Genomic DNA, 11,345 nt, shown 5'->3' with positions numbered 1-11,345 from the left:
AATTTACTTTTATCATTCACATATATGCATTGCAACTGATCCCACTGATTGTACAAACTTTAACAAGTAATTGGTTTTGAAAAATATAGTAATGCACTTTAAGATTAAACGAGATTTATAAAGAAAGGAAGTTTTAAACCATTTACACGTGCATATAAAATCTAAATGTAATCCCTGCCTACACCTTACAAACTAAGGAGCGTGCTATTAAATGTGTAAATGTGAGAGTGCTATTGATAGCGTCTGCTGTCATGGGTCTGTCTCAGTGATGGACTGAGGCTGCTGTTGTCTTCTTCGCTGATCAAAACAGTGTCCCCTAGCGGATATTCAATGAATTGCACCTTATTAAAAATATTTATTCCGTGTCTTTTATGCATTTTCTTCACTTTTAAATGATCCTGTGGGGCCTGGTTGAACGGCCCGCGGACCGTATGATTGACACCACTGCTTTACATAATCATCTCGCGGGCCGGATTAAAGTTCTTTGCGGGCCGTACGTTTGACACCCCTGGAGCGTCTGCTGTCATGGGTCTGTCTCAGTGATGGACTGAGGCTGCTGTTGTCTTCTTCGCTGATCAAAACAGTGTCCCCTAGCGGATATTCAATGAATTGCACCTTATTAAAAATATTTATTCTGTGTCTTTTATGCATTTTCTTCACTTTTAAGTGATCCTGTGGGGCCTGATTAAACGGCCCACGGACCGTATGATTGACACCACTGCTTTACATAATCATCTCGCGGGCCGGATTAAAGTCCTTTGCGGGCCGTACGTTTGACACCCCTGGGTTATACCATCTCAACTAGAAGGTGGGGGATACTGTGGGGGATAGTCCCCAAACAATTTTCGTCTCTTTATAAACACACCTGCTAAACCCCAGTGGAACGAATAAAAGACGCCGTCAACAAGACAGTTGTAGTAAAAAAAATATTGGGCCAAAAAGGGAAAAACACAGATTGGCAGAAAATCGTGTCCGTCCGACTTCGAGTGTCGTCTCGGCTAACTTAGCTTAGCTGTTGTCGTGAGTGACGTCATTTGCGTCGACGCTGATTGGTTGAAATCAAAAGACGCGCTTGCGTAATGTTCGCGCTGAAGCACGCTCAGCAGAGAGCAGCGGAATATCGATTGCTGAGGCTCGCTTAGCTTGAGTGGCGTCGCCACAACAGTAATACCCTTGCCTCGCATTCTCATGGCCTCGCCATATCTTGGAGATTTCGAAATTTCGGCCAGAATGGAAGCCACAAAGGGTACACGTGTGAACACAAAAGGAAGATTAATCATTGAATGTCGAGTATTTGAATAGCGTTTTGTGTAAACTAATTCATGCGTGATCGGCCAAGTGCGTGCGCGTGCGTGCGTGCGTGTGCGCGCGCGCGCGCACGCACACACACGCACACACACCTTTATTTATTTATTTATTTATTCCGGAATTTTCAGAAAAGTCCACTTTCATCTCTGATTAATGTAAACAATGGCTGAACAAACCATTAGTCTTGATCTTTGATTTCAAAACTAGTTATTCACCAATTTATTGGGCACTGAATATGTCATATGTGGAGGTGATTAACCATTGATATGGTTTTACAAAATTCACAGTCATCATGGCCCTCTCAGGGAAACCGTAATTACAACGTGGCCCGGGACCAAAATGAGTTTCACACCCCTGCTCTAAATTGTCCATAGCTGTGAATGTGAGGCTTGAGCTCACCTGCGACCCTAATAAGCCATGAAGAATTGAATGGATGGATGATAGTCATAATAATAATGCTAATAATAATAATAATATAAAAAGATTGACTTTTTATTTTTTATTGATTGATTGATTGATTTTTTTATTTTTATTTTTTGTAGGATCTGGAGAACTATATTTTGGAGTTGATCCCCACACTACCTCAGCTGGATGGACTGGAGAAGTCTTTTTACTCTTTTTATGTCTGTACTGCTGTCCGCAAGTTTTTCTTTTTCCTTGACCCGCTTCGTACTGGTGAGACACGTATTTATAGGCTGATATATGTATCATCAGAAACTGAATTTGAATCATTTATAAAACTCACTACAATATGTGTTATATATTGAATTTTCTATTTATCTATTTAATTCAAAATAGCTTTCATCACTCAGTATAAGTTATGTGAAATTTCCAGCCAATCACAGATGCAACCCGGAGGCAGGCATGTTTGAACAAACACGGAAATAGCTCCATTGTTGACAAGATGCACTAAACATTTGCTAAACGAGCATATGAGAGTCGTGCCGAACGTTAGCTGGGCTTTTTTCGCGACACAATTACATATAAAGTCAATACAGTTTGTGTACGTAGGGCTGATTCTGTCCGGCTACACCAGAGCCAAACGGCTTTGAGAATGTGCTCCCACATCACATACACGGCACATAGCGTATTTTCCGGACTAGAAGTCGCTCATGAATAAAAGTCGCACCAGCCATAATATGCATCTCTTCATATTAGGTGCATCGGATTATAGGGCACACTGTCAGGTTTTGAGAAAATTTAATGCTTTTAGGTACGCCTTAGAGTGTGGAAAATATGGTACATGAAAGTGTAAAAATGAACAATTAAAGCAAAGAAAAAGAAGCTTCCCTGTCTTTTGAAGCAACTGCAGCAGAACATATACAGTAAAAGAAATATGTTGATGCAATAGCGATCATGTTTTTAAAAATAATTTACCAGGAGGACTAAAACATCACAAATACAGTATATTCCTTTTCAGAGCTAACTGAAACAACAATTAAAATGAAGAAAACCTGTGTGGTTTTTTTCTATACTCAAGGTACTGGTATTTTTCTTTTTAAGGAAAGATTAAAATCCAGGACATCTTGGCTTGCAGTTTTCTGGACGATTTATTAGAGGTAAACAGATTTTTTTTTTAAATTTTTAATTTTGTTTTATCCAAGATTGTTTGTGTGTGTGTGTTTGTGTGTGTGTGTGTGTACAATTTAATACCATTAAAGGGGAAGTCAATCCCATATTTTCTATTGAGAAGAATATGGGCGGCCATTTTGCCACTAACTCTTGACCAAAAATGACATCACAGTTGCTCAGCTTCAGAAAACAGGTGAGTCGTGATTGGTTGTAACCTGACACCTGAGCAACTGTGATGTCGTGTTCAATTGACAGAAAGAAAATGGGTGGCTTTTGCTGCTTAACTTATATTCCACCAACACAATATTAGAAAGTTTCGACTAGTGAAGGCGCAAAGAACATATTGGCAAGAAAATTATTGGGTTGACTTCCCCTTTAATGTGCATCCACTTAGTTGTTCCCATGCTGGTTGCGCTCTAACCCCTATTTAATTTAACTGTCAATCAAGTATATGTTTGTGCATTGTTTTGCCAATCCAACCTTTTTTAGATAAATTCTATTGCATTTGGTAAATACTTGATTGATTTGTGACAACCTTAAGGTTCGTAGGTTGTTTGGGCACTCGAAATTGACCCACGGTGTGACTGCGAGTGTGAATGGTTGTTGGTTTATGTGTGCCTTGCGATTGGTTGGCAACCAAGTCAGGGTGTTTTTCAGCTCCATGCAAGCTCACAATTCTTGACTGCGGGGGATTTATGGTTAACATTAGTCAATGCAATTTGAGAATAGACAACATGTGCAAATAGTTTGCAAAATAGATAAATTTAGCATTTGCAATGTGAGATATCAAACCCAAAACAAATTGCGATGGCTGATTTTGACAATGCTAATCATGTTGACAATGTTTGTTCCGTAAAAAGCCTTGAAATCGTTTCAGAGTAGTCTGTCAATTGTTATGACTGAGATGAAGGTGACAGCACATGTAGAAATCCAACTAATTCTCGCTACTTTTTCTTGCAACCGTATGTATATTTTTCTCACGAATTGCGGCTTCATTTGCCTGTCCTTCTGTTTTTCCAGTTAAGAGATGAGGAGTTGTCGAAAGAGAGTCAGGAGTCCAACTGGTTCTCGGCACCTTCAGCTCTCAGAGTCTACGGTGAGTGAGCATCTGCGTTTTTTATTATCTCACAAATTATTTATTTCCAATGTTTGAATTTTGTATGGACATATGTATGCATTACATTGTATTCAGTGGCCTTTCAAAACAAAGTCGTTTACATGTTATGGTGGAGAATCAATTCAATATACATCCTGGCTTTTATGCCTATATTCACTGTTATTTTTGTCTTTGTGTGACAGGGCAGTACCTCAACCTGGATAAGGACCATAACGGGATGCTGAGCAAGGAGGAGCTGTCACGTTATGGCAGAGCCACGCTCACCTCAGTCTTCCTTGAGCGAGTGTTTCAGGAGTGCCTCACTTACGATGGAGAAATGGTACATTTCTTGGACTCTTATTTTTGTATTTATTTATTTTTGGGGCCATTCATACACACTAAAGTACAGAGCCCCTAAAGTGACACGGAAAAAAAAAACAACTTTCCGTTCCCTCGCAAAGTGTTGCCGCCGCTCACATATTTTTGCGTTCCCACGTAGAGCTTTTTTTTTTTTTTTTTTTTGCAAGGGAACCCTTTTTTTAATGTGCTTTTCTGTACTTCCGGTTCATCGTCCGGGTAAATGAAAGTAACAAAGATGGAGCATTTTCACGCAGGTGTGTCATAACTAAATGACATGTTGAGTCGGGTGTGTCGTAACCTCCATGGCAGAGGTTTCGTCGAACCACTGAGACCGATTCACCGAACCCCTGGGGTTCAATCGAACCCAGGTTAACTCTTTCATTCCACAAGACGTACTTATACGTCTTTTTAAAATTTTATAAAAAGTTTATATAGCATTAGAACCAAATATTCTGTGGGCCTTGCAAGATCGGTCAAAATCCAGTAAAACGCTGGGATTGAGGGGTTGCTCCAGTGAAAATGGCTGGGATTGAATGAGTTAAGAACCACTGCGCTGAATGCTACAGTCCCTTGCAACCCCCCCAAAAAAGCCCTTTGCATTACCATGCAAAGTTTGCGAGGGAACGCAAAACAATTAAACTCTCCTCATCAACATAATCTTCATTCGTGGTTTCTTTGGCAGGTTACTTTGCAAGCACATTTCTTCGTTCAATGTGAAAAACTTGAATTCTGCATGACAATGAATTTCAAATTATTCTAATTTCTTGGTTATTGTTTTGTTCAACTTTTTTTCTTTTACCAGGATTACAAGACATATTTAGACTTTGTGCTGGCCTTGGAAAACAAAAAGGAGCCAGCAGCGCTGCAGTATATTTTTAAACTTTTAGACATGGACAATCAAGGATACCTCAATGTCTTCTCCCTCAACTATTTCTTCAGGGTAAAAAAAATCAAATGCAATCAAATCACGTTTACGGTTAATGTGTTATTTATATAAATGCTATTTATCAAAATCTGCACATAATGCCATATGGTAAACATGCATTTTGTACGATCATTTCTTGTTTGTTTTGCTGCTAGGCCATCCAGGATCAGATCAGAGTGCACTGTCTAGTCCCTGTCTCCTTCCAGGATGTCAAGGTAAAGTCTCAGACACAACCCAAACATTTTTTTTTTTTTGGCTCCTGTCAATGAATTTCTGACAGTACTTTCTGTCCAGGATGAGATCTTTGACATGGTGAAGCCTAAAGACCCCTATAAGATCACACTCCAGGACTTGGTAAACAGTTGTCAGGGTGACACGGTCACCAGTATCCTGATTGACTTCAATGGCTTCTGGACATATGAGAACAGAGAGGCACCTGTTGCCAATGACAGCGACAGCACAAACACAGCCAATAATGATGACTCCTAAACAAAGTGATCAGTGGTCCCCAGCCTTCTTTTATGCCATGGTTCACACAAATGCATGTTTTTTCACAGGGGTGACGCTATTAAAAAAAAAAAAAAAAAACATTTATGACAGTTTTAAAGCATATGAACTGAAAACGAAGGTAACTCGAATACTTCAATATTTTATTGACATGAACTACATTTTAAAAACAAAATGGAAAGGATGAAAAGACAAAATGGTTTCAATTTAGTACTTAACAGTACAACAAATGTAGTATAGAAAATAAGGCAGGGAAAAATTGTCCCCACAGGAATAATGAATTTGCCAAGAAATGTTTTGCAAATGGCGGCCCAGTGGTTAGCGCGTAGACCTCACAGTGCAGAGGTTCACTTCCAGCTCTGGCCTCCCTGTGTGGAGTTTGCATGTTCTCCCTGGGCTGTGTGGGTTTTCTCTGGGTACTCCGGTTTCCTCCCACATTCCAAAAACATGCATGGCAGACTGATTGAACACTCTAAATTGTCCCTAGGTGTGATTGTGAGCGTGGATGGTTGTTCATCTCTGTGTGCCCTGCGATTGGCTGGCAACCAGTTCAGGCTGTCCCTCGCCTACTGCCCGAAGACAGCTGGGATAGGCTCCAGCACCCTCCGCGAACCTTGTGAGGATAAAGCCGATCGGAAAATGGGTGGATGGATGTTTTGTAAATGTCATTTACTCCATTTTAATGTGGAAATACCACCACACAAGCGATGGTGATGGACTTGTCAGAATAGATAAGCTGCACATTCGGTCATTTTTTACTTGTTACTATTACATTGTGTTTATGTCTCCAACTTGGTAACCAAAAAAAGAGAAGAAAGGCGCGACTGGCTATTGGTCACCGTGTCTGGTCGAGTAAAAATGCTCATGGCTCCCTGCTGGCCACTGTAATATCACGGTTCTCAATCACATAATCAAACAGCCCTACGTATATTGACCTTTGGGAGGTCATCGACAGACTAACATATAGGCGCTGCAAAAAAATTACATCGTTTTTTTGTTTGTCTCTGTGCCGCACACCGGTGGTTGGGGACAACTGTGTTCGATGTTTGCACTCCTCAACGCTTTGTGGCTTCTGATCCTTCTGGGCAAGATGTATTTAGATCTTGATCTATATTTCTCATTTTCACTGTATAAAAGTACATGCACTTTCTGAATTTACCGAAATAAATATCCCTCTTGACAATGCTGCAGTCTTTAAGTATAAATGAAGTTCACTCTCCAAATGGGTCGATGTATGTATTGTGTGCTGGTGTTTAAAGTCCCAATGTGTATGCTTGTACTTCAAGTTGATGATGACCAAACTGCACCGGGCGGGCTTAGTGGCAGCAAAAAATTGAAGTTCAATCAAGCTCTTATGGCAGTTAAGTATCCGCGAGGGAGACGAAAGCTTCAAGGTCACTTGAAACAAACTACTAAACCTAGGACTACCATCTGCACGTCAATATTGACGATGACAGTGGAGCTGGCTCTGAAAATCTGTTTGAACGTTTGAAATATCACTTGTGTCAATTGTGAACTTTTTTTCTTCAGCCACGTCTTTCAATCTAAAATCAAGAAACAGATCAAGATGTGATTTAACCCCTTGGTTCAAAATGATCATTTGAAAGGGTCCGTTTTGTCATGAAGAGAAACAATAATAAATAAAGCTCGGGTCTACAAATGGCCTTCCGGAGTTGAAAACCTGGAGCACCAGCTTCCATATATTTCAGTGAAATCATAAAATCTGAAATCCACCACTTTGTTGGATAAAGACTAAAAGTTGAAAATAGCATTAATTTGAAAGCTCTCATATTGTAATGCACAAATGGCAACTTAAATGAAGGAGGGCCTTAATAGGGCCACACACAAACAGATGTGTGAGAAAAATGCCATTTTAAATCCTGACAAAACACGTGCATGTGTCTTGTTTTTTAATTGAAATAATGCATGTCTCGTTATCTTAATTTCACGCTGAACGCATTTATGAAAGATCCAGCAGCCAAAGAGAATGGCAATCTCTACTAGTGAAAGTGGTTAAGATTGAATGACTGTCTCTGTGTTGTATTATTTTGTTAGTGTTATGACTTCAAGTTGGCGCCGCAAGAGTGGCTGCCTTTACAGCAACTCCTATACTTCTTGTTCTTCTACTTTCTTCCTTTCATAACTTTGCTGCTGTAAATTGGGAATTTCTCCACTGTGGGACGAATAAAGGTTTTCTTTTCTTAAGTCTACTATTGGACTGCCTATCGTCTTCATAATAATGCGATTGCTTTTTATCAGTCACCAGAGGCAAAACAATGAACAAAATAGTGACATAAGTAGCTTTATTATGTTGAAATGAAAATCTGATGGAAAAACTGAAATCCTCTGGATTGGATGGATGGATGACATCATACAGTCAAGATGCATAGACAACATATAGGCACTGAAATATCTGAAACGGAACAACAAATCTGCATTTTTGCTGCTGCTTTGAATAGTGTTAAAAGACCCTGCTGCTGCTATCGTTGTCAAAAAAGTCCGTTGGTAAATGTATTTTTTTTTTCTTTAGAAATCAAGCTCGAGACAAATCGCTGATGCCAATGCAGTAAGATCAACCTGGTTTCCTACCGTGTTAACGGAATCCTGTTTGAACAAAATGCGAGCATAAAAAAATATTATTATTATTAATGAATAATTATTACAAATAAGTAGATTAGCATTCATCCTCGTCGCAAGTAAAGAGATTTTGGATTGTCAGGAGGGGAGAGGACAAGGTGCTCTGTTGTTGTCTGCAGTGTTGAGAGCCGCTTCAGGCTCGTGGTCAAAAGAAACATTGACAAAAGAAGCTCCTATCGCTTCAGGCTGCTCAACGGTTGCCGGAGTCGGGTCCTTCTTCTCGCTCTTTCGCTGCTCTGCAAATTGATGCTCTGCCTCATCAGCCAGACGGTTCTCCTCCTCTTCTTCCTCCTGCTGCGGGACCACATCATCGTGTAAAATACTTCAATCGCTGTGAGCCTAGTCACACAACAATAACAAGTCTGACGTGCATTTCACCTACCTCTTTCTTAATACGGTAGTACTCGTCGATAGCGTACTGGTATTTAGGAGCGGTAATACCAAAAAGAGAAGCAAGTTTCTCTCCCATGTAGTCACACACTAAAGGACACACACACAACACAAAATAAATATAACTAAATTGTCTCCGTGTCATCTGGTTGAGATTTGACAGAAATAGGGCGATTCTATTTCGCATTTTGCTCATTCTAAAAAATATATATATTTTTTTAAATCAACATTTTTTGTGAGAATAATTCTACAACACAACAAGGGCATATCTAAACTGTGAGATTTGTATTCTCAGACAGTGCTGACGCAAGTCTTTAATCCAGCACTGACATTCCAGCAACTCCAAACTTGAGGAGGTCTGCACAGAAAGAACCTGAAGATAGCTGCAGTGGATATACAGTAATCCTTCGTTTATCGTGGTTAATGAGGACCAAAACCACCCGCGATAAATGAAAATCCGCGAAGTAGCGACCAATTAACATATACAGGTAAAAAAAAAACAACTTTTTTTTAAGTCCGCAAACCGTCCGCGAGAAGCTACAAAACAGCGAGTCACATAGAGCAACATATACAGTAGTATACTCCATGTATATTTATAAAAAAAAAAGGTTTTAAAATTTTTTTTATTATTTTTTTTAATGTTTGAAAAAATCCGCGATGCACTGAAGCCGCGATAAACGAACCAAGAAGTAGCGAGGGATCACTGTAAAGTCAAACCATCCCTGTTCAAATTTCACATTTTTGGAATACTGTATTTAAAAAATTAGACCAAGATAAATCCTTTAATAACAATCATCAAAATAATATAAATGCATCATGAATATAACCTTCAACCTGCACAACTCAAATGAAAAAAAAAATCTAATCATTGAAGAGAAAATATAAAAAGCATACAATAATCCGGCTGCATAAGTATGCACAACCTCAAACTAATACTTTGTTTTACGCAGTTTTTATGACAACACTCAGTTTTTTGGGGGGAGGAGTCCATCAGTGTGGCCACTTTTTATGTAAATTGCCCACTCTTTCTTGTTAAAAAAAAAGGGGGAGTGGGGGCTTTTTTCCATCATTTTAGTGGTACATCCGGTTCTTAGCAATGTCATTGTTGTGCCATGTTTTCCTCAATTGATGATTTATCTTGTTTCATTTTTACTACCACAAAAACCTGGCTAACAGGGGTCTGTAGACTTTTTTATACCCACCCCATACAGATTGCTAGTATGGTAGTTAAATGTAAAGGTCCATGTGGACATTATTTAAGGGATGTGTTACCTGAGATAGTTGAGGTGGCCATTCTCCACATGTGGAACCAAAAATATGGGCCCCATGTCAGTTTCGACTAGAAAACAAACGTGGGGACAATCTTAGAACAAAGTGGCATTAGGCTTGTTTTCTTTTTTTCACAAGATCACCAGTAGAGATAAACAGGAAAAAATGTAAAGTCATCTTATGTTATGAGGTAAATCAATCTAAACCTGAGCACAGAGAGCAGTGGTTGTCTCACACACAACGTGCATTTAGTGCAATTTATTGACATGTACTGACTTACCGTATCCACGTTAACCACTCTTTTCTCCACAGGTTCCTCTTCCTCTTCGTCAGTACTGTACTCCTCCATTGTTTCGCCACTGGCAAAGTAGATGGTCCTGCGGGGAAGCTTAACCCTTCCCTGCCTCGCACCTGAGTCGCCCATCTCCACTCTCTCGAAGTCTTCCACCACGTCTTGACTCTTAACAAGCACATGCACAAGCCCTATTAATGTACTGTTTATCTTTTATTGTAGTACCAATGGCAATAGCTTTTTATTTCATTGTAGTAATCTCAGGTGACATTATGTCTCACGTTTCAAATATGCAGCACTTTGTTATATGCCCACGTAGGCTAGAACGATAACAAAGCAAAATCAAAAACACAACAAAAAGCCGAGGGGAAAAAACGTCACTGATGGTTTGAATTAATTGTACTTACGACGAATCATCCCAAACTGGCATTAAAACGATCAATATACATTATTGGGGACGTCTTCAAACGGCTAATGCAAGCTAAGGAAGTGAATCACAACATGTCAGTCGACTTCGATCAAAAACGAAACCACAACATAAAACGAACCCTTGCGTGGACTCACCTTATTACCTTCCATAGTTCGTCCCAATGAAACGTTTATATTGGTTAAATACAATGACAAGTCTGCCATATCACGAAAGGTTCTTCGAGCAACCTCGACGTTGTTACTGTTTATTGAAAACACAGATATCACATTTATGTAGATGCAAGTTGGATGCGAGCACCTCCGCCATATTTGTTGTGGCAGAACTGTCCCGAAAAACATTGGTCCGCAACCTTTCTTCCGCCACGGACCGGTTCATGGGGATGGGAAGAGTGAGGGGCTTGGTTCATATATGCGCCGTAAAAATCAATTCATTATTATTTTTATTATTATTATTATTATTAGTAGTAGTAGTAGTAGAAGTATTTATTTATTTATTTTGAACTACATCGCTGTACCACCCAATAAAATGTGTTTTGGGACCACTGTTATATTGACAGCGA

The 11,345-nt window shown here is 39.5% G+C and overlaps 2 protein-coding genes across 4 annotated transcripts in view; one reads left to right on the top strand and one right to left on the bottom strand.

Moving 5' to 3' along the window:
• The window catches only part of ppp2r3c (protein phosphatase 2, regulatory subunit B'', gamma), a 10,131-nt gene extending 4,372 nt beyond the window's left edge, over window positions 1-5,759 (top strand). The window contains exons 7-13 of the mRNA XM_019876123.1: window positions 1,851-1,983; window positions 2,812-2,867; window positions 3,901-3,976; window positions 4,180-4,316; window positions 5,139-5,276; window positions 5,417-5,476; window positions 5,556-5,759. Of these exons, the coding sequence (XP_019731682.1) occupies window positions 1,851-1,983; window positions 2,812-2,867; window positions 3,901-3,976; window positions 4,180-4,316; window positions 5,139-5,276; window positions 5,417-5,476; window positions 5,556-5,750 (795 nt within the window). The 3' untranslated portion in view covers window positions 5,751-5,759. The remainder of the gene's footprint in view (window positions 1-1,850; window positions 1,984-2,811; window positions 2,868-3,900; window positions 3,977-4,179; window positions 4,317-5,138; window positions 5,277-5,416; window positions 5,477-5,555) is intronic.
• Window positions 5,760-8,057: 2,298 nt separating this feature from the next.
• Window positions 8,058-11,345, bottom strand: part of fam177a1 (family with sequence similarity 177 member A1) — a 4,707-nt gene continuing 1,419 nt past the window's right edge. Inside the window, exons 1-5 of one of the 3 annotated variants that reach the window (XM_019876155.1) lie at window positions 10,921-11,068; window positions 10,345-10,524; window positions 10,068-10,134; window positions 8,788-8,885; window positions 8,058-8,699 (exon numbers count right to left, since the gene is read on the bottom strand). In XM_019876155.1, coding sequence (XP_019731714.1) covers window positions 8,484-8,699; window positions 8,788-8,885; window positions 10,068-10,134; window positions 10,345-10,524; window positions 10,921-10,989 — 630 coding nt within the window. In that variant the 5' untranslated portion in view covers window positions 10,990-11,068 and the 3' untranslated portion in view covers window positions 8,058-8,483. Of the gene's footprint in view, window positions 8,700-8,787; window positions 8,886-10,067; window positions 10,135-10,344; window positions 10,525-10,920; window positions 11,069-11,345 lie in introns of those variants that run through there. The other 2 variants (XM_019876156.1, XM_019876157.1) reach the window with 2 other exon arrangements.

Source organism: Hippocampus comes, unplaced genomic scaffold, assembly GCF_001891065.2.
Source record: "Hippocampus comes isolate QL1 unplaced genomic scaffold, H_comes_QL1_v1.1 scaffold252, whole genome shotgun sequence".
In the NCBI taxonomy this organism is placed as follows: Eukaryota; Metazoa; Chordata; class Actinopteri; order Syngnathiformes; family Syngnathidae; genus Hippocampus; species Hippocampus comes.
This window is presented reverse-complemented; position numbering and strand designations above follow the sequence as displayed.